The sequence below is a fragment of the Pleurodeles waltl genome, chromosome 5, assembly GCF_031143425.1.
Source record: "Pleurodeles waltl isolate 20211129_DDA chromosome 5, aPleWal1.hap1.20221129, whole genome shotgun sequence".
Taxonomy (NCBI): Eukaryota; Metazoa; Chordata; class Amphibia; order Caudata; family Salamandridae; genus Pleurodeles; species Pleurodeles waltl.
The window spans coordinates 380,926,281-380,949,904 of NC_090444.1; the positions used below are offsets into that span (position 1 = coordinate 380,926,281).

The window sequence follows — 23,624 nt, forward strand, 5'->3', positions numbered from 1 at the left end:
GTTCTTAATCAATGATGTGGATAAGTTATTGAAGGAAATGTTTTCTAACTATTATAGTCTATGTGTTTCATTATATACTGCTTTCTAATTGTACTGTGGGACTCCCACTTCGATATCGGGAATGATTCAAGCATTGGAATCTATGAAAGATCCAATATCGGAGGATAACTCTTTTTTGTATATTTACAATAGTTGTTTCAAACCTTCTCTTCTAATTTCATTTCATTGTGGATTAACTCATCTTAATAGGTTTAAGCTCCTGATTATTTATCTGTGCAGCTTCCACATCCCAAGAGTAAATCACCACAAGACAAACAGATTTATTGGTAACATTTATGATCTACAGAGTTATGAGGTCACAATACAGTGGCAACATGGACTATGAATAAAGAAGATTTTCTGAAATTAGGATAGTGTTTTTATGTTGCAAAATATAGCAGTTCTCAAACGCAGATCAGTGCCAGTTTTGTGGCCAAATCTCTAGAGTCTGGGTGAGTCACCCCCTTCTATTACCATGGTCTCATAAAGGAAGTGTAATTGATCACAAAGGATTGCACTCCCCCATTGGCTACTACTGTTGCATTGTGAAACATATCATGTATGTCAACAGAATCACACTTTAATAATCTGCTGCGCAAGCATGTTGCTATAGAATATTCAGAAATACACAGTGAACCTTCATTTAAAAATAATTGAAATGCAGCTACAAATCTGTGCCCCAAACAACTAATGAATGAATGATTAAATTAAGGTAAATTAAAATATATAGAGTGAAATGGTTAGGGACTTAGATACCTAGCTTAGCTACCTCTTGAAAAAAGGGTTCCAAAAGATGGACTAATTAGATGAGAGTCTGTGTATCTGGCTCCTTAAGCCAACCAGCTATATCAACCTTTGTTTTACTGCAAGTACAACCACTCTTCATAACTTCATAGTTTTCAGAATATTTTTTAAGGTAGATAATCTGTGTGGCACTGAAGAAATAGATCCTCATTATGACTGTGGCGATCTTTTGCCAAGACTGCCGCAGCCACTGCCGCCGAAAGACCGCCATTTCTGGTGGTCTTCTGACTGCTGTATTATGAAAGCCATCGGATAAGCGCACTGCCGGCGGTCGGATATCCAGTGGCATTCCAGCAGCATTCATCGCAGGGATCGGCGGCACTTAAGGAGTTCCACCACCGCCGCCGCCGCCACCGCCACACCAGTAAAAGACCATCCAAGAAATTACAACCTGTAATTTTGTGTGCCGGTCTTCAGGTGGCGTGGCGGTGCCAGCGGTGGGAGTGCCGGTCCCGTCCCCTAACGGAGGAGCAACTTGTCGGACACGGTAAGTGCCGTCCTCAAGGGAAGAGGGAGGCGTGGGGGAGGTGTGAATGGGTGTGTGAGTTTGAGTGTGTTTATGCGTGTCAGGAATGCGGGAGGGGAGTCTTTGTGCAAGCGTGCATGTGTGTGAATGTGGCAATGGTGATGGGTGTGTGTATGCATGTGGATGGGTGTGTGCATGGGTGAGTGTGTAACGGGTCAGGGGGGTATGAGTGAGTGCGTGCAGGTGCGTGTATGTATGTATGTATGTATGTAGTTGAAGGGAGGGGGTGGAGGGATGGAGAGTGTATGCATTCGTGTGTGATGTGTAGGGGTATGTATGCATGTCTATGTGGGTGAATGTTGTGAGTGACTGAGTGAATGGGGCTGTGTCTGTGTGATTGTGTATGTGTGGGTAAATGCATGTGTGTGTGCAGAGGTGTTTAGGGGATTAGCCCAGCGACAGGAACGCAAGTTCCTTTCGTTGGGATACCTTACCTCCAGCATTTTGTGGCAGTGAGACTGGCAGTGGCCAAACCGCCGCTGTCATAATATGGCAGTCTGAACCCCGGGGAGGTGAGACCGCCACAGCGGCCCTGGCGGTCCATGGACCACCAGGGTCATAATGAGGGCCATAGTCTTGCAATTCTTTAGAGGACAAAACCAGTTGGATAGTTTAAAATATAGGAGGCATCCACCAAACCACAGCCAGCCAGTGGCCTTTTAGAATTTGGAAGATCAACCTAATAATGGGTCCCACCTTCAGGCTGCTTTCCTGTATATTGTCAAGTCATGAACTAAAACCTGTTAAACTATTATGGAACAAAGAAAGGAACTTTGAATGAGTGAAATATGACGATACATTTTTCCAGATGGTCCTCAACACAAAAAGATTCTTAAAACAATGCTGTAGTAAAAAATCATACACTACAATTTACAGTTGTATAAAAGTGAAGTTTTAATTTAGGTGAGCAGCTTCCAAAATGTGGAGCCTTTAAAGCGCCTTACAGGTGTTACTGAGGTGAAAGTATCTGTCATCTCGAACATAATCTTTTACCCAACCTATGTATGTAATACTTTAATGAGCAACATGTAATGGAGCTGGGGAAGGGAAGAAGATTTATCACTCATTTAGCTTCAATGGTTGAACATGTTGCTGGGTGCAACACTATTTTAAAGGACGTACTTTCCAAATCCAGCATAAAGAACGTTTCTTCCTGTGATGCTTCTTGAACATCGTGTGTAAATGGCTCTATCGTGAAACATTCACTCATATTTGTTAATGTGTAACAGAGAAACAACAAATTGAGTAAGGGTCGGGCTAAGAATAGAGAATACACATACATGAACGACTTCTCCCCTATCTCGTCAGCAGAATTGACATAAAGTTATATGTAAACAGTCAATTTATGTTGAATTAAATGATCTTGAAATGTATTTTATGTATCCAAATTTTGTTGGCCATGTGCATGAATAACCACAACGATGGCCAATAATGCTCACAATTAGTTTCAAGTAAATAATTGCATTACAACAGAAATCCTGATCTATCAAGAAGTTTTCCACTTAGGGCCCATGATTATCTTTTAATAAGCAATAGGTTTTTACCCCTATCAATGTAAACAATTATCTCAAGATTTTTTTTGTTCTACGAAGCAGCTTCTATGCCTAGTGCCAGAGCTTTTTCCATTAAATTCTTTCTAAACGGCATCTTGAAGTCTTCAAAATCCACTTCATATGTAAACCGCTCTCGGCGTTGTTCTCGTTTTCTTATTAGTTCTTCAGTTGTAGGTAGTGGAGTCCAAATCTTAGAAAACAAAAAAAGAATTATCTTGAAATAAAGTCAGACATTTTAAAAAGTGTATTACTTTCCGCATAATGACCTACACTAACATATACAGGGGCATAGTTATACTCTGTATGCGTTGAATGTGCGTCAAAAAATATTCACGCACATTCGGCGCAAACCTTGTCCCATATTTATACTTTGACGCCCGCGGACGTCAAAATTCCTCAGAGTGAGTCATTTTTTGGATGCGGGAAACTGCCTTGTGTTAATGACATGCAATGTAGGCGTTCCCACCCAAAAAATGACTTTAAGGCCTGTGCGCCTTATTTATCCTCCTGCGTCATTTTGACGCACAGGAGAGGGCGGGCCTTAAAAAACGGAGCATATGTGCACCGTTTTTTAACTCCTGGTTCAGGGCAGGCGTTAAGGGACCTGTGGGCTCACTTCTATGGTCTCGGACCATGGAAGGAGTCCAGAGGTGCCCTTCCCTGCCCCCAGGGTCACCCCCTGTCACCTTCGCCCACCCCTGGAAGACACCCATGGATGGGGGGACCCATCCCAGGTAAGTACAGGTAAGTTGAGGTAAGTATTTTTTTAAAGTGGCATAGGGGGGCCTAATTTGGGCCATCCTACATGCCACTGTGCCCAATGGCCATACCCAGGGGACGCCATTGGGCAAGGGGGCATGACTCATTTCAATGGGGGTTGTGCGTCAAAAAATGGTGCAAGTCCGGTTTGAGGCATGATTTTTGCCTCAAACCTGACTTGCACCATTTTTTGATGCACAACTCCCATTTTCCCCTACGCCGGCACTGCCTGGTTTGAGTCCTTTTTTTTTACTCAGACCAGTCCGCAGCGCTGTCTAACGTCATTCCTTAAATAAGGCGCCCGCATGGCGCGTAGGAATGGGGTTAGCTGGCGGTAAAATGTTTGACGCAAACTAGCACCGGTGCTGGTTTGCATCAAAAAGTATAAATATGGGCCACAATACACTACCTACACATATTGAAAATTACTCGATTGCACAAGGACTGTAATAAAAATATTACTCTCACTGGCCTTGATAGATATCAGATTAAGGGATTATTTGTTATCTGGTGGGTGACCCGCCAGGTTAGCCACTGGCCTTTGCTCCCCCTGCGGAGGGACGCCATATTTAAAAATACCCAGCTGCATAGTTGAGATGGTGTACACTGAAGGTACAGATGAATGCCGAGCAGCTGCCATATTCTTTTATTACCTGTACGGCATTCCATTTTGGTTTTGCAGAAGCAAGAGTTTGATTCAGTGAAGTAAACAAATCAGCGGTCCTGAAGCGCTGGGATTTTCGCCCTGCACACACGTGGTAATTGTTTGCTTTGTCTGCTTGTATCTGCCAGGCATTGCATGGTGGACTCATGGAAAATCAGTGCCCAACATGTCCTGAATAGGGTATGGGCAGTGCCGCTGTGAAGTGGCGGACCAGAGACAGGCAGGCTGCCATGCCAAGGGTTTCTGATGGGCCAGCTGAGTTTTAAATTTGAAAACACACAGGTTTCACAATTCTAAATCGGGGTAGGGGGAACTGCCAATTGTTTGGTTGGAATCGTCACCCCCCAAATAATGTGCAAACTGGCTGAAAATTACTTTGGTCATTTGTTCTCGCCAAAAATGTTCATTTATTACATTTCTGGAGTTTCTTACAGATTGGATGCTTACTGAGAATCTTTTTAATGTTATGTATCTTTTAGTGTTTTATTTATAGGGCCTGATTTAAAGTTTGGTGGACAAGGTGCTCCGTTGCACCTTGTCCACCAAGCTTCTTTTCCGCCAAACGTGTGGTCCACCCTCCTCATTTAGAGATGCTTGGACCGTGTGCTTTCCTTACACAGAGCTTCATTGGTTCCATCAACAAAAACCTTTTACCAACTGTCTGAAGGAGTAGGGGGCCATACGAGGGAGAGCACTACACTGCCTGCCCTTGTTAGGGTGGATGGTGTCATGTCTCTTTTTCTGTCCATGATCGCCAGGGCGTGAGGAACATAAAAAACATTAAAAAACTCTCAGGGTGTGGTGGTCCTCCAGTTTTTGTTTTTCAGAAACAAACTCTCACTTTGGGATTTGTTACAGACAAAACAAAAAAGTTTAAACGTTTGGTGAATGGCTGTCAAAACCGATGTGAGGAGGGTGCGGTCTGACCACCTAGGAAGATGGCTGCTTGACTGCTTGGTTCCATGTGCTGGGTGGTGCAGAAAAGTCCGGCAGGGTGATTACAGCCGTAGGTGCATCGGCATCCATCACCCATCACCCCCAGTGTAGCGGGAGGGGGTGGGGCTGGGCCACATCATGGCATCCGGTGCGATGTTCTTAGGCACCACACACCCTATCGATGACATTGCCGTGGGTCCTGCCACAACAAACAGCACAGAACTAAAGTGTGGCCTAGAGTGCTACTAAAGACTGCTCGAGAGCTCATGGGGGGTTGCTTAGCCTATAAGCAAAAGGAAGTCCAGCAAAAAGACCTGGAGGCAGAGATTGCAACGCTCTCGTGCCTCTATACCACGAAACCTTCCTCCTCCACCCACCGTTGACTGGAGAAGGCATGCGTGGCCATCAATGCCCTGGTCACCTCTAAGGCCTAATATGCACTTCAGAGACTTAAGCGTTGCCACTACGAATAGGGCGAGAAAGTGGGTCGCCTTCTGGTGGCACAGCTGCACCAACAGGAGGCTGCACTCACGATCACCGCCATATGATCCACGGGTGGCATGTTACTCACCGGCCCACAGGATATAGTCGATGAAATTGCCACCTTGTACCAAATGCTCTGTACACCAGAGGTGACAGCGGACCCTAACCACTTAGAGGCCTTCCACTACAGCATACACCTTCCTAGACTTAAAGAGTCCAGCAGAGCCCTGCTATATGGGGAGATCAGCAAGACCAAGATTGCGTAAGCCATTTCTGGCCTTCCCTACCACAAGGCCCTCGGGGAAGATGGCTTCCCTGCAGATTTCTATAAGTGGGCAGGCGGGGATGTAGTCTATACCCTCGATGATGCCTTTGGCAAAGTTGAACAGACGGGCTCCCTTGGCCCATCTCTAACAAGGCGATGATAGCAGTCCTCCCCAAGCAGGGAAAGGACCCTCTCCTCTGCAGCAGTTACAGGCCTATCTCATTACTCAAGGGGGACATTAAAGTCCTCGCTGCTGTCCTTGCAGCCTGCCTCTGTAAGGTGATCCTGAACCTTAATACATGCAGGTGGGATTTGTCCCCGGCCGCTCCTCAAGGAAATAACCTCTGCAACCTCATGCACACCCTATAGGCTGCCAAGGACCTCCCTGGATGCTGAGAAGGTGTTCGATTGGATAGAATGGGGGTACCGCTTTGCGAGCCTGAGACTGTTTGGCCTCGGGGAAGGGTTCATCTTCAAGATCCGCTGGCTCTATGACTCTCCCACGGCTCAGGTCAACTGCGACGGCTTCCTGTCAGATCCGTTTCCAATCTGATGCAGGACATGGCAGGGCTGGACACTGTCACCCCTGCTGTTCCTCCTGGCAATGGAACCTCTTGTGGCTTCTAAACGCCAACCCCCATTGCTTCTTTGTGTCCCCATACCAGGTGCAACATCCATGGTATATCTCTATGTGGATGACATTGCAGACCTCCCTCGCTCTATCCCAGATAGAGCAAGGGACATCATTGATGACTCCGCTGCACTCTTCGGGTACTGAGTGAGCTGGGACAAAAGCAAAGCTCTATCCCTTTCGCACACAACAATGTGGGCGGCGATATCAGGCTACCCCTTTTGTTGGAAAGCGTTGCGCCCTAAGTACCTTTGGGTCTATATCAACAGGGGCTTGGAACACATGACAACAGATAACCTAGACCCTCTGATGGTCCACATGAAACTTGACTTCGACAAATGGTCCCATCTCGGTCTATCTATGTCGGAGAGAGAACAGGTCGTATGAATGGTGATGCTGCCGCGGTTTATCTATGTACTCGTCATGCTGCCTCTACTCGTCCCACTGACCACGCTGTGATTTATGGATGCTGGCATCTGCTCTTTGGTCGGTGGTCCAACCGCTCTCGTCTGGCCTGGCCCAAACTCCTGGTGCAACGCTTGTGTGATGGCATGGTCTTCCCTTCAGTAGAGCACTATGCCTTGGCCCTTCATCTCTCCCAAATGGCTTACATGCTCCCCAGGATGACTGACTCGCCCTTGTGGGTCACGATAGAGTGCTCCCTACTGGCCTATGGAAGGGGCTACAACCACTCTATGGCTACCAACCTGATTATACAGGCAATGCTGAAATCCTGGCACCAGGCCCACTGCCTCTTCAGTGTAAACCCCTTCCTCCACGAGCACGCGCCACTAAGGGGAAGCACATGCCTTCGCATTGGGGGAAAGGTCCTGGACTGGTAATCGTTGTGATCGGTGGGCATCAACAGCCTGCAACTGGTACTCGATGGAGGTACCCTGAAACCGCTCACAGTCCTCCAGGAGGAATTCGGACTACCCAACCCCCAAACAGGCGTGGAGACATCTCCAACTCCAACACTGCCTCTGGCATTACCTGGGAGCGCAACTCTGGGACCGTCCACCCTCTCCAGTAATGTCCTAACTTACGGCATGGGGCCGATTTTGTGGAATTATGTTTGGGTTCTATGGCCCATTAAGTTGCCACCTCTTCTTCCGTCCCCTTCTTGCTAACCTCTATGTCACATGGCAGACCTGGCTGCAAACGAACTATAAGTAGGAGGGATGGGCTGAGCTCTAAGAGGCCGCAGGAAAGGAGGCAGTCTGAAGTTCTGCCTCTTAAAGGATCCGCACGACTGGCATTGGACATCCATGAGGCTGCAAGCTTCGAGCTTGTTACCCAACTTGTCTTGCGGGTGCTGCCCTGGGAGTCGACCGACTTCATGTCCTCTGCGACTGCCCCTCGATTCAGTCATTCTGGGACGCAGTGGGGTCCACATTGCGTAAGATGTTGCGGGTAACAACACCCCTTCCCCACGGCCTGATCTTTTTACATGACACAGAGGCCATGCCAGACCTCTCCTGACTCCTGCAAACAGCCCTTGCCAGTGCCAGAATATGCATCCCCTGCCACTGGTGCTCCCCCACACCTACGAGGAGTGGCTCACAGAAAAGTTCCAGACGGCCTCCCATGAGCGACTCATCTTCAGCCTCCAGGTCAGAGCAGAGGCCTTCCTCCAGACGTGGATGCCCTTCCTCCAGGCCCCAACCTGCTAACATTGACCCCTGGATCACGAACATGACCCTGTCCCCCTCCTCCGGATGCCACAATGGCTGACTACATCCTGACACACCCCCGGGCTCAGGGCAAACGGCTCCCCCCGCTCGCTCCTCCACCTCCACCCCCCCATCACCCCTTTCCCCTCTCCATTTCCCCCTCTGATCCACAGTGTCCCCCCATGATCTCTTATTACATGTCCTTTAGCCAGACCTGCCTGCACCAGGTGGATCTACACACTGCTTGCATTTTGTCAATACATATTTATTGTTATGTCTCCGACTACAATATCTTGCCCCCTTCCTGATTCCCTCCTAATCGCCCCTCTCCTGTTTTTCTGTTTTTCTGTATTGATTCTGAAGTGCTCTGCTTTGATTTCTCAATAAAGAAATGCGTTTGTACCTTGAAAGGAACAGTGATGACTGCTGGGCGGTCAGTCATCTCTAAATCTGGTGGTCAGTAGCCCATCAGGGTTATGGAGTTAATATCTTCCACCACATTGACGGAGGAAGTACTGCCTGCCAACCCCTAAATCAGGCCCTCAGTTATTACAGAACCTGCAGGAACGGCACCATCTTGTGGTCAGTGTGGAAAAATGTATCAAAATTCCACATACATAGGCCCTCCCGTCCATAGACCATGGGTATACCCACATATTCATCCCTGAGCATCTCATCATCAGTTCAATAACTGACAGTGAACAGGTCAGAGAAACCAACATTCTCTCAACTTGAACAAAACTGAGCAGCATTGTGCAACAGTAGATGAAATGCACAACAGTGTATTTGTTCTCTTCCCATCCTTGGCTGCACTCCTGCCTTTGTAGCTTGCCTTCAGAGCTCCATTAATCATTCTTTAACCCTTACTTTTTTGAGTATTTTAGTCTCAGATAGTATTGTGCTTGCAATCTGCAAATGACTTCAGCTTGTTGTACCATTGATTTAGAGGTTGTGAAGGGAGATCTTGGCAAGAAAAAGTCCTCTACATGGGAACAGATGTGCACCCCTGCCCTGAATGCCCAACTGTAATGATGTCTAGATCCCTAAGGCTGATTTTTGTTGTCACAGGCAAACATGGGTCATGGAAGTGTGCCCTGACATAGGCCTGTCTCACACTGCAGACTTTGTGGACCAGAAGGGGCACCCAAAGTGCTGCCCTCAGTGGTGGAAGGCTAGCGTCTTCACCTGAAGTTAAGCAGAATTACCATGGTGGTGGCGGCATACTGTGTAGTGATCAGTAGGCGTGAACAGGTCCTTTTTAACCTGTGACACTGGAGTGAGGCCTGCAAACTCACTCACTTTTAAAGCTCTGCTGCTCTGTACTTCACTTACTCTCGGCCTACATAAGATTGGCGTGGAGCGCTACACAGCAAAGTAGTGGTTTATCTGCGCTGGGTGTATGTGTAACAGGGAAGGGTGCAACACAGGGATAGTGCATTACTGTCCAGTGCCTGCATGGTGCATGCATGTGCTAGATGTATATGTGCCTATGAGTGGTACAGTACCTGAAGAATATAGTGTACTGCAGTGTGTTTCTGATAAATGCATGTGCTGAGTGCGTGTGTGCCTGTGAGTGGTACAATACATGAACGGGACGGTGTGTGCATGTTAAATGTATATGCTTGATGTATGTGCGCTTATGAGTGGTACAATACATAAAAGATACAGTATTGGGCAGTGCATGCATGATAAATGCAAGTACTTTATTTATGTATGCCTCTGAATGGTACTGTGTATGGAGGATGCTGTACTGTGCAGTGTATATATGCTGTATACATGCACTGGGTGTATGCGTGATTGTGAATGATACAATACATGGATGGACTTGGGTTCCAATTTGGCAGACCCAGCCCTGCATGGTGTAATATGAAGAGGAGGTAGAAGGATACCCCAGACAGATTTGTGTATTGCTTCATTCATGTAAGAAGGCTGGGACACACGCTGAGGAGAAGTCCAGGCTGCCGCTGTAAACTTCAAAAGGTGCTCTTTGATTCTGTGAGAGGTCACAAGAAAGGGGCCTGGACACATATCAGGAAGAAGATGGGCCTGATAAGAGAATCATAAAGAGTATGGGTGAGGGGCCCTGGGCTAACCTTTTGATGCATTTATCACTGTGACTGACTTCCACGGCCAGTTCGTGGGACTATCAGCTTTGGAGACACTTTTGCTGTAACAGACTGCTTTTCAAGAGGATGAGGGACCAGAGGACTGGACACTTCAAAAGAAGCAGAACAATAAATCACATATGGTGTCTAGAAATGGGCTATATCATGTGCCAAGCAGCCAGATGGGCTGTGTGAGGAGGGGAAGCTCTGAAAGACTTCTGCCTGTGACCAGGACTTGGGATCAAGGCCTGTTACTCTACCTGCTACATGAGGGGACATCACCAGGTGTAACCAAGACCACCGACCCTGGAGCCTAGAGCACCAGTGCCTGCCTGATAGCCAAGACCAGTCTGCTCTGTGAGGAAAAGAAAAGCATTGGAGGGAGTGAGGTCCAGTGGGGAGCCCTGTCAAGTGGACTCCCTGTGTGAGGTGTAAGGAAACAGCTACTCTACTGATCGGGTCGTTGCCCATGTGCAGAACAAAGTTGGAGACCCTGGTATGCCAGAAGTGGGCTGCTGTGAAATTAACTGTGTGTTGTGCTGAACCGACTGGGCTGGAGCCCATGCATGATAGCGAGGAGGGGGCTGCTGGAGAAAGACTGCTATGAGGAAAGGGGCTGTAGCCTTGTGTGACAATGCGGCGGTGACCCTGAATGCTAGGAAGGATGCTGTGGAGAGCATCGCTGTGCTGATCGGGCCGAAGCCCCGGTTCTGTGAGTTGCAGTGACCGCGTATGCCAGAGGGGGTCACCATGGCCACAGAGAACTGCAAAATGTTCCGCAGTGCTAGAGAAGTGAGATCGCCATGGGAGCACTGCTACCAAGGTGAAGGACCCTGGACAGGATCGTCATAGCCACCCCCCACCGGGAGCCGAACGACCACTTATTCTGCAAGAGAAGCCGAAGAACATCTCCAGTTGCTTCAGGAGTGCGACACAGTGCAATTGTTGAGCACAGCCACCTGTGCCGTGTGCAGCTGCCTCACATGAAGGCGGGCTCCTGCTGATGGGGTGCACTCCAGAGCACTGAAAGCTTCACACATGCTGATGCAGGTAAGACTGGTTTCGGGCCTGTCCGCCCTAGGTGAACTTGCTACTAGGATACCTGTGGTGCTATAACACGACTTTAATTGAGAGTCAAACTGGGCTCTTGAGGCACAGACTGCTAGTAGGGCATGCCCTGGATATTACTAATAGGGAATGGAGGAATAACTACTATCTCTAACGTGAATAGCTAAGGGAATCACCAAAGAAACACTAGAGCCACAACCTCAAGGGAAATTGTGTAAATGTTTGTGAATGTCATCTTTTTCCTTTGTGTGGTTAGCGTTAGAAAGAAATTACTTCTCTTTTTTCATAAAAATGAATAGCTTGCTGAACATGACTTACTGCTGCATACATTTAGTGTTGGGAGCCTATGTTCACTGTCCAGTATCCACACCTTCTTACGCAGGAAATCTTGGATTGCTCGGACCACGCTATCCTGAGAGTGCCTGGTCCACTGAGTCAGGATTCATAGTAAATCGTGCCCCGGTACACAAAGAATAAAAGACCTCAGCCCCCTACAGTTGGGTCTAGTAGCCCCTACGTGCCTCATGGCACCCTGAAAGGGGTTCTAACAGGTGATAATTAATTAAACACGATGGCTTATTTTCCTTGTTTAAATGATGTGGATACATACAATGGTATAATTCCAAAACTGTGAAATCTTTGAATAATACAATAACATAGCCCCCAAATGTTCCCTTGGCATTCTTACACTACCAGCATTAATCAGTATGTAAGAACCTTAATTTGTGCATTTTTAGCTTAGTATTTTGATGCAAAAAGTGAGTGATTCATCTGTATTTTTAACTGTGGAATTATATTTATAATACTTACTAACACATTGCACTGATTAGGTGTCAGTTTTAAGATGAAGCACTTCGGTTTAGATTCTCATTAAAGTTTAGATTACCTGGTTGTTTTCAAATGTAATGTAGTTATTACAGAAGAAACCTGTAACTTTCTCTGTAACCCTAAATAGATCCAGTGCTTCTGAAAAGCTACATCAAAGAACCCTTTAACCAATCTGAAACACAAGACTTTTTCAGTGTCATGAACCTATTCTACATTTTGCATTACTTTTCAAATTCACTGCTTCCAGAACAGTACTGTTCAATTTTCTTGATTACACTCAATAATCCGTAACTCAGTTTACTATATGTCATGCTTCTTTTAAATATTTTCTGCAACGCATCAATGGTAAACACAATGCTCCCAATTTCTCACTTACTATCAAACTTTTCCTGACTTCAACAATAAAGTAACAACTACTCTTCCAGTATAATTAGTTTTTTGTCATTTCCTGAGACATGGTCAGCCAAATAATCACTCAATTGGAGCTAATATTAGAAAGGCACACAATGGACACAGTGATTGTCAGTTATATTCTGATATATCACTATATGCTTCAGGTAATTTCCATTTATTACCCTTGTTACCGTCAGGGATTCCACTACTGGACTCACCCCAGTTGCTAGAATTAAATAATTTATTAAGTAGCTTACAGTAGCAGGGAAATGGTGCAAATGCTCGTTCAATGAGAACCATTTACTTAATCACTAAATCGTTTCGCTTTTTTTACAGTACTTACCGTTTTTGGAACAAAGGTAATGTCTACTTTATTGGCTGCGCCAACTATCACATCACTTAAGTGAGCCACGCTTCTCTTCCGGTTTTCCTTGGAAAGCGGCAGTGGACTCAGTACAACAGGTGGCTGCAGTGAAAGGAGAGTTGCCAGGGTTTAACAACAAATATGCTCACTTATTCACAATAAAAAGATTAATAAATAGAAGAAACTATTGAATTTGTTTATTTTTAATTTTAAAATGCATAGTGAGGGATGTACTTTTACATTCAGTTGCGTAATGGTAACTCTCTTTAATCTCTGTTTCATGAAGACCAAACATGACTAGTTTCTGGCATTTTACAAGTGACTCCTAGGACACTTAATAAATTGGGTAAATGTCTGAAGTGTGGAACAGATTTTGATCCTCAGCATTTTCCTAGACCTGCCTTAAAGCTGCTAATTATTGGGGATAGAAATGATGCAATTTTACCCACTGTGGGTGAGGTGGTATCGCTGTTTTAAGAATTATGCCATTTGCCCTTTCTTACAATAACTCTAAATTGGTGGTTATCCCTTGGTCTGGTTGTAACCAAAAGAAGCACTGCAAGAAGGTGGATGGTCTTACGGTGCCAATAATGAAAGAATGGCTAAATACACTAGTATGCTTTATTAATCCCTTCGCTGCCAGGCCTTTTCCCCCTCCTGTGCCAGGCCTTTTTTTGGCTATTTGGGGCAGTTTGCGCTTAGGCCCTCATAACGTTTTGTCCACATAAGCTAGCCAAGCCAAATTTGCGTCCTTTTTTTTCCAACATCCTAGGGATTCTAGAGGTACCCAGACTTTGTGGGTTCCCCTGAAGGAGGCCAAGAAATTAGCCAAAATACAGTGAAAATTTCGTTTTTTTCAAAAAATGGGAAAAAGTGGCTGCAGAAGAAGGCTTGTGTTTTTTTCCCTGAAAAGGGCATCAAGAAAAGGTTTGCGGTGCTAAAATCACCAGCTTCCCAGCTTTCAGGAACAGGCAGACTTGAATCAGAAAACCCAATTTTTCAACACAAATTTGCCATTTTACTGGGACATACCCCATTTTTACGATGTTTGGTGCTTTCAGCCTCCTTGCAGTCAGTGACAGAAATGGGCGTGAAACCAATGCTGGATCCCAGAAACCTAAACATTTCTGTAAAGTAGACACAATTCTGAATTCAGCAAGGGGTAATTTGTGTAGATCCTACAAGGGTTTCCTACAGAAAATAACAACTGAAAAAGAAAAATATTGAAATTGAGGTGAAAAAAACAGCAATTTTACTCTACGTTTTACTCTGTAACTTTTTCCTGCAATGTCAGATTTTTTAAAGCAATATACCGTTACATCTGCTGGACTCTTCTGGTTGCGGCGATATATGTAGGTTCATAAAGAACCCTAGGTACCCAGAGCCAATAAATGAGTGCATCCTGCAGTGCGTTTTCATTCTATACCGGGTATACAGCAATTCATTTGCTGAAATATAAAGAGTGAAAAATAGCTATCAAGAAAACCTTCCACAATGGGCACAAGATAAGGTGTTGAGGAGCAGTGGTTATTTGCACATCTCTGAATTCTGGGGTGACCATACTAGCATGTGAATTACAGGGCATTTCTCAAATAAACGTCTTTTTTACACACTATATAATATTTTGAAGGAAAAAATGTAGAGAAAGACAAGGGGCAATAACACTTGTTTTGCTATTCTATGTTCCCCTAAGTCTCCCAATAAAAATGATACCTCACTTGTGTGGGTAGGCCTAGCGCCCGCGACAGGAAATGCCCCAAAACACAACGTGGACACCTCAAATTTTTTGACAGAAAACAGAGGTGTTTGTTGCAAAGTGCCTACCTGTGGATTTTGGCCTCTAGCTCAGCGGGCCCCAGGGGGGCAGAAATGGCCTAAAATAAATTTGCCCCCCCACCCCCTCCCCGGGAGCGACCCTTGCCTACGGGGTCACTCCCCCTGTGTGATATTGGCGCCAAAAAAAAAATCCCCCGTGCCTAGTGGTTTCTGCCCCCTTGGGGTCAGAATGACCTAAAATCTGCCGATCTGCCCCCAAAGGGGGCAGAAATGGTCTAAATACAATTTGCCCCTCAGGGGAGCGACCCTTCCCTAATGGGTCGCTCCCCATCTCTAAAAAAACAAACAAAAAAACACGAAAAACAAATTTGCCCTGGCGCCTAGAGGTTTCTGCCCCCCCTGGGGGCAGATCGGCCTAATAACAATAGGCCAATCTGCCCCCAGGGCAGAAATGGCCTAAAATAAATTTGACCCCTCACCCCCCCAACCCTCCCCCAGGAGCGACCCTTGCCTACGGGGTCGCTCCTGCTGCGTGACATTGGTGCCAAAAAAAAAATCCCCAGTGCCTAGTGGTTTCTGCCCCCTTGGGGGCAGATTGACCTAAAATCGTCCGATCTGCCCCAAAGGGGGGCAGAAATGGTCTAAATACAATTTGCCCCTCAGGGGAGCGACCCTTGCCTAATGGGTCGCTCCCCATCTCTAAAAAAAAAAAAAAAAAAAACACACAAAAAAATAATTGCCCTGGCGCCTAGAGGTTTCGGCCCCCCGGGGGCAGAAATGGGCAAAAATATATCCCCCCCCCCACCCCCCGGGAGCGACCCTTGTCTACGGGGTCGCTACCCCTGCGTGACATTGGCGCCAAAAAGAAAATCCCTGGTGCCTAGTGGTTTCTGCCCCCTTGGGGGCAGATTGACCTAAAATCAGCCGATCTGCCCCCAAGGAGGGCAGAAATGGTCTAAATACAATTTGCCCCTCAGGGGAGCGACCCTTGCCTAATGGGTCGCTCCCCATCTCTAAAAAAAAAAAACTAAAAAAAACCACACAGAACAATTGCCCTGGCACCTAGAGGTTTCTGCCTAAAATAAATTTGCCCCCCCCCCCCGGGAGCGACCCTTGCCTATGGGGTCGCTCCCCCTGCGTGACATTGGTGCAAAAAACAAAAATCCCAGTGCCTAGTGGTCTCGCCCTTGGGGGCAGATTGGCATAGCAAAAATCGCCCGATCTGCGAAATGGCCGAAATACAATTTTCCCCTCCAGGGGAGCGACCCTTGTCCAAGGGGTCGCTCCCCATCTGTAAAACAAAAACAAAACAAAAAAAAACCTGGTGCCTAGTGGTTTCTGCCCCCCTTGGGGACAGATAGGCCTAATCAAAATAGGCTGATCTGGCAGAAATGGCCTAAATATAATTCAGGCCTTGAAAAAAATGCCCCCCCTGGGAGCAACCCTTGCCCAAGGGGTCGCTCCCTTATGCCAGTTTCAGAAATAAAAAATAAAATCCTTGGTGTCTAGTGGGCGCAGAGAGAGACTTCAAAGGGAAGGAAATAACTTTCCTTCCCTTTGAAGCCTCTCTCGGCCTCCCCCACGTGACTCTCCGATCGCGCTGGAAGCTGAGCTTCCAGCGCGATGGGAGGAGGCCCTGTGACAAATCAGCACGCGATTGCGCGCTGACGTCACAGAGGGGGTGGAGGGGGGGGGGTCGGGGTGGAAGGGGAAGGGCTTCTTCTTCCATCCCTGCCTTGGGGGGTGGGTGGAGTGCACATGGGGGGAGCGCTAGCGCTCCCCCCAGTTCCCGGGTGTAGGACGAGGTGACCTCGTCCAAGGCACCCTAGGGGTTAAGGTTATAAATACTGATTGAAATGTGGCTGATCTCGAGGTCTATTCGAAAGTATGGGGTAATTTTAATGACTACATGTAAGCACTTGATGATGATGAAGAGCTTGATGTTTCACTGACACCAATGGCACTGGCGTAATTGAGGCAATATTATAACTTTGGTCAAATTGCAAATTTGTGAAATGTGTACTATGTAGTAACCACTATTAAATGAATAATTCTGTAATGTTCTCCAAGGAAGAGATGACTAAAAGTCTGCCTGGTGTTAAATCAGTCCTTGATCAATCAATTCCTTGCAAAGTTCTAGGGAAACTGCGTGGCTGGAATCTCAGACAGATTGTAGATGAAAATGATCTAATACAGCACGGAAATGCTAATACTGAAACTAGTCAGTGATACACTATGCAATCTTGGTAAAGGCAGCGGCTAACTCTTCATTCTCTTGGACCTGCCAGCAGCTTTTGACACAGTAAACCATGCCACTCTGGCAGAATTCTTCAAAGAAAAAATCAGTATGATTGGCACAGTCTTTAAATGATTCTCATTATATGGAGAAAACTGGCCCAAAAGGGGCTAATTGAGGCAAATTTCTGACCACCTGTTGGATCTGGCTTAAAAATGTGAAGTTCAATTTCCTCACACAATGTCAGGTAAATCAGTAGATCTTGCATATTCCTAATCTTAAAATAGTGAATAAGACACATTCATTTCAAGATGTTTTTAGCTATGCGTTAGGCAAGATATTTTTGATTTTGCTAACTCCGCATTACTAGGCAATTGACATCAATATGTGCTGCATATCAATCCAACCAACTTTGAAGATGACATGAGGTGTAGCACTTTTACATGTTATAATCATTGGGGCTCAGTGGCGGACTTGGTATGGGGGTTACTGAGACCGTTTGTGCAACTGGCTGCTAATCTGTCCATTGTTTGAGGCAGTGAGAAACTACATTTACGTACTCTTGCAGATGGCTTATGGAATATTGATAATTAGTTCAAATTGTAGTTCCCACAGAACTTTAAATATGAACAAAACAATTATTATTAGAAACTGTATATTCTCCAGTATTAAATCTTTCAATAATTGACATGCTTGAATCATTCCCCGCCGTCGAAGTGGGAGTCCCACAGTATAATTATAAAGCAGTAATGTGTTCCACGTATGTCGAACAGGCTGTAAAACAACATATTTAGTAACCAATCCACATCCTTTAAAAAGAACTGAACTTCAAGTAATCACGCTGCAACACCCTGTTAACCACTCCTCTCAGGGGCTCCCATACCTCAGATTTTCAACTGCACATCATGTGATGGGAGTCTCCTTAAGCTATGCTCAATTTTCTTTAGAAAGGAGTTCAATTTTCAAAATTTCAACTTCGATAGCAAGTAATATTTAGAGAATATTTTCTCTCTAACTCTGGCAAAAGATTTTGACAGACTATTATGTCAGACACCTCAAAAAAGTGCCTTTTCAAGGCCTGTGGCTCCTGTGGAAAGAAAATATTTTATTCAGAAGATCCCCAAAAAGAATGCATTTATTGCTTAAATCCTTTGCACAAGTGGGAGAATGCATGATCTATTACACTCTCTCCTCCAAGACTTTGAAGGATACAGAAGGTTGGCTACTACTGTGACTTCAAACGCTCAAGACTAAACCACTCTCTGGTGAGGAAAGTGAACATACCGCAGAATCCTTCAGAAAGTCTCACAAGAGAGAGATTAGAGGGTCATTCATCAAAGCATCACAGAATTTAAGAACTTCCTAAAAAGGCCTAAAGAAAAGTCATCACAGTCTTTCAGAAGAGCAAAGCCCATCTTCAAGGTACTTCAAAGAGGAGGATCCCTCAAAATCCAGGACTGAGCTTACAACTCCATCATGTAAGGCTTTGATTAACAGAAAAATTGAATTGCGAACGATGAGCAAACCGTCAGAAACAGTAAAACCATCAACAATAACCTTGTTGCGTCATTACCAAATCAGGTGTCTCTGCAAACTCAGTCGACACCAACAACAGAGACTACGACAATGATATTGTCCACGATGACGATTGTAATGCCATTTACTTTTTTATTGACGACGGCAACCACCTCACCAACTGTCAATTAGGAAATCATCAACAACACAAAAAAAAATCCTCATTTCAGAAAAGGATATGCCAATGCCCTTAATACCTGAACATAGATCTCATTGTAAAGTGTCACCTCTACCACCAAGTCACCTGTTAGATATGGAGGAATCTAACAATGATGAGGAAGATGAAGATGGACCATATGGCCCCACATGGCCCCACATACAGCTTAACTGACCTCCTTGTTAAATATCAGGATGATGACTACATAGAGGGTTAATACATCCCTCTTGAAGACACCCGGGAAGTTAAAGAATGCAACACTGATTCAATATGTTCATGAATAGAAACCATTGAAGCAAGAATCTACATGTCAAAAGGAGATGATGCAAGTTCCAAGAGCACTGATATGAGACTTAACATGTATACTTGCAGATTACCATATATTCAAAGAAAAAGAGAGTGATAAGTGGTACAGGGCTCTCTCACCTTCCCAAACAACTAACCGCTCACAAACAATAGGAGGGGACTTGCCTTATATCGCCGTAAAAGCCCAGGGAGATCACAATATGGTGTTAAAATGAGTCTCACCCCCTGGCAATCTAAGTGCAATGCTCCATCATAGAGTTCTCGTCCAGATACCTAGTGTAGCTGGACGGGCTCAACCTTGGTAGCCCAGGGAGCGCTTTGGTTATTAGGTGGAATCCTAGATTTAACAGTCTAGGGTGTCTTGAGGGTTAGTTTTATTTTCAAAGGCCACCCTGACGGAGTTAAAAACAGTTGGGAATGCGCTAAGGAAATTAGTATCCCCTGTTTCCCTGGGTCAACATGTTTCAGCCATCACACCAATGCCTTACCAGCTACCAGAAACTCACAAGGCTCCTGTTTGTATCCTATTTGTGTGCATTCAATTGTGATTCTTCCATTCACCATACTCATGCATGCTATACATACCGACTAATCTAAGCATGGTACTGGCTCCCTCCAGTTTCCATTAAATGCTAGCAAATCACCACAAAAGGTTTCTGCCAAGTCCACACCACCAAATCAACCTTTGGTACCACATTCTTCAGACATTCAGCCATCAACACTGCAAACCTCTCACAGGGTTACAAGTCCAAAACTCAAATGTCTAAAGTATAGACTATCCTGCCATACATGCAGGAAGATGAATATTCAGATGATGACAGAGAGGAAGGGGATGTGTAGGAAGACCAGGATAAGGGATGAGAATGGGATGACTATTTAGCTCCCACTTCTCCACTTCGTGATCCTAAACTGGCCCTCCGACAACATAGAAGGGTTTCATACTGTTTTAGATAGGGTATCAAAAAATCTTATATTCCCATTCCAGTTCAACAAAATGGCTGTTTTCTTTATAACATTAAAGAACCATTGTGAAAGTCAGTGTTAGTAATTCCCATAATAGACTTCACCTGGAATGAGGGAACTAAAATAATGAAAAACCCAGTGGCTGTGTCATCCCCTGTCTGGATAAGAAATATAAAGAACTGGACAACACTTCACCTTGTCTTATGGACATTCTAAAGTTGATTACATAGTAATGCAAGCAGCCCAATGCCGTTCAAGAAATGCAACTGCAAAATGCACTACTCCTCCAGGTCGGGAAGGGAGATGTCACAATAATATACGCAAGAGGTTCTATACCATAGGGTTAACCACAGTAAGACCAGCTAATGCCCTTGCCGTTCTTGGACATCATGATTGACAGATGTGGTGAGATATGCAAACGTTTGAGTTCTTTCCAGAAGAAATTCTCCTGGAAGGAAAAAAAGGAATTATCAGAAATGATTGACTGTGCCTTGGACATCGCACCTACATGCTTTACACAATTAGCAGGAGCAAATGCTGTCCGAAGACATGGATGGCCGAAATCAACATCTTTTGGACCTGAGGTCCAAAGCAAAATACTCAGTATGCCTTATGACTGAGAATCAACCTTCAAAATACATGTTGATGACAAGTAAAGACAATTAAGGCAGGTACAGACACTGCTAAGTCGCTTTGTAGTCTACCACAAAGATGTCAGCCCATTCGAGGGATCAGAGGTAGAGGAAGATTTTCCCATAGAGGAGGTTGCTAGTCATACTGTTATCAACCATATTATTTTTACCAACAACCTTATTAGCAGTATCAGTATCGACGACGACAACACAATCCACCATCTTCAGCAGCTTCAAAGCACAATCTAAAGCAGGCGCACCAAAGGAAGCAAGGCCCTCAAGCTTAGGACCCACTAGAAGACAATGACGTGATTCAGGTGCCAGTCACAAAACTGTTAAAAGAGAAGATAATATGAGGACATATAACCAATTACTTCTCAAATAGGAATCTTATTACAACACGCCGTTGAGCTTTACACCTAGTACAATTCAGTCACACTTTGGAGTTTATACAAAATCATACTTCTCAAAGAAAAACATCTGTTTATCTTTGTTAACTGCAATTGGAAATCATCACAATGTTGAACAAAGGAGCTATACAAAAAGTATCCTTTTGGAGACAATTTTGGTTTCTATTATAGGAAAGAAATCTGGAGAATAGAGACCCATATGGGACCTCAGAGAATTGAACAAATACCTCAAAAAGTAGTCTTTTTGTATGGTCACGTTGCAAGAGATTCTACAGCTCCTTACTGACAGAGACTATATGACAAAATTAGATCTCCAAGAGACATATTTCGTATTCTGATGCATCCAAAACACCATAAGTTTCTGGGATTTGAAGTGGCCGGCAGTCATTGCCAATTCAAAGTTTTCCCCTTTGGACTGAAATCAGCTCCTCGTATTTTCACAAAATGCTAGCTATAGTGGCAGCTTATTTGAGACAAAGGGGTCATCAAGTGTTTCTTTACCTAGACGACTGGTTGATAAAGGCTTTCTCTTGTTGGGCTGCAAAAAAGTCAACCAAAGCCTGCTTACAAATATCCAGATACTTGGGCTTTAGGTTAGACGGTCAGAAGTTTTTCTTCTATCCATCACAAAAGATTAGGTTTCTGGGGGTGGGTCTAGGTACCATAAAAGACAAAGCATGCCCAACAGTAGGCAGACGCTACAAACTAATACAATTAACAAGAAAATTATTTAAAAAGAATGTCAGTTTCGGTTCAACTTGACAAACCTCTTCTAAGGATGATGTAATTGTGCATTTCTTTCTGCCACTTATTAAAGAGGGGTCTCCAGGAAGAATTAGACATACAATGGCTACAAACGGAAGGTTCATTCGACAAAATTATAAATATCACCTTACAAATATAAGTTGTTGTCCCTTGCGGGCTGCAAAAATTAAACTTATCGACAGGGCTTATGTTCTCAGCCCACATACAACAATTCATGATACCATTTTCCACTTCTGTAGCGGTTTGGGGAGCTCATTTACAGGACCAAGAAATGAGCGAAAATGGACTGCTCAAGAAGAAGCTCTTCACATCAATCTGCTAGAATTAAGAGCTGTAAAATTAATCCTTCAGGCTTTTCTGACGAGAATAGCCAGGTCTTCAGTCCTGATACTGATGGACAACACTACATCAATGCATTACATAAACAAGAAATGGGGAACAAGTTCTCGCCCCTTACCTTGCAAAGCGCAAAAAGATTTGGGAATGGTCATGGAAGCACCAAGTTCAACTGAGAGTGGAACATGTTCTGAGCAATCACAATCAGTGGACAAATACTTTAAGAAGAATGACAAATTCTTCTCACAAATGGGAGCTCAACCAAAAGGTTTCCGATTTCATCACTACAGACCAAAACCGGAACTGTCAATTCTTTCCAAGCTGGCACCACCAACCACAATCATGGGGTATACCTTTTCGATTACATGGTCAGGAATAATTTACCTACGCTTTCCCTGCAATATCTTTAATTCCAAAAGATGAAGAGAGAACCATGCAGAATAATTATGATAGCTCCAAGGTGGATCAGACAATATTAGTTCACCAAGCTACTTCTCCTATAGGAGGTGAAACATCAGAAATGAACACTAATCTCCAATCATCTCACAAAGAACAGCAATCAAGTGCTTCATCCAGACCCAAATCCTTAAAATTGTAGGTTTGGCTGCTGAATTCAAAAAATTCTCACATCTAGACATTCTGCAGGACTGTAACGAAATCCTAGCTAAAGTCAAAGCAAACTTAGCTAATGCAGTTCAAGTGGAAACATTTGTTTATGTTATGTTGACAACATGGTCCACTGTAACCTCAGCGATACTGCCTTATCTGTTACATATATATATAAATATATATATATATATATATAAATATATATATATATATATATATCAAAATCTGGTCTGTCACACTCTTTGGATAAGGTGCATTTGGAAGCCAAGTCTTGTTATAGGAGGTCTTTGACACATTCATCTTCGCAGCAAAACAGAATTATAAAAGATTTATTGAAAGGACTTTTGAGGACTTTTCCTCCTTTGAAGAATCCCCCAGTTCATTCAGCAGCTAAATAAAGCCCTATCACAGCTAATGAACAGTCCCTTGGAATCTATTCATAAAGCAGACCTTACACATGTATAATGGAAGCAGGCATTGCTCCTTGCACTCACTCCGGCATGAAAATTTATTGAGATTCAAGCTTTTACCATCAAGGAGTCTTATATGCAGTTTAGAGATGATCGAACAATTCTAAGGACAAATTTGTTTTTTATCCCTAAAGTACCGGCACAAATTAATCTAAATGAACAAGTGGTATTAAAAACATTCTTCCAAATCTCAAGGACACAGCAGAGAGAACACTACATATGCTAGATGTTAAACAATGCATACAATTTGATATTGATCGAACCAGAGCCTTCAGGAGAAAGGATCAGTTATTAGTAG

General features: G+C 44.5%; 1 protein-coding gene across 4 annotated transcripts in view; it reads right to left on the minus strand.

Annotated features, from left to right (window-relative positions):
* Positions 1-325: 325 nt before the first annotated feature.
* The window catches only part of ANKEF1 (ankyrin repeat and EF-hand domain containing 1), a 280,096-nt gene continuing 256,797 nt past the window's right edge, over positions 326-23,624 (minus strand). For 3 of the 4 annotated variants that reach the window (XM_069234126.1, XM_069234127.1, XM_069234129.1), the window contains 2 exons: positions 13,071-13,193; positions 326-3,112 (listed from right to left, as the gene is read on the minus strand). In XM_069234126.1, the coding sequence (XP_069090227.1) occupies positions 2,954-3,112; positions 13,071-13,193 (282 nt within the window). In that variant the 3' untranslated portion in view covers positions 326-2,953. The remainder of the gene's footprint in view (positions 3,113-13,070; positions 13,194-23,624) is intronic. The other variant, XM_069234128.1, reaches the window with a different exon arrangement.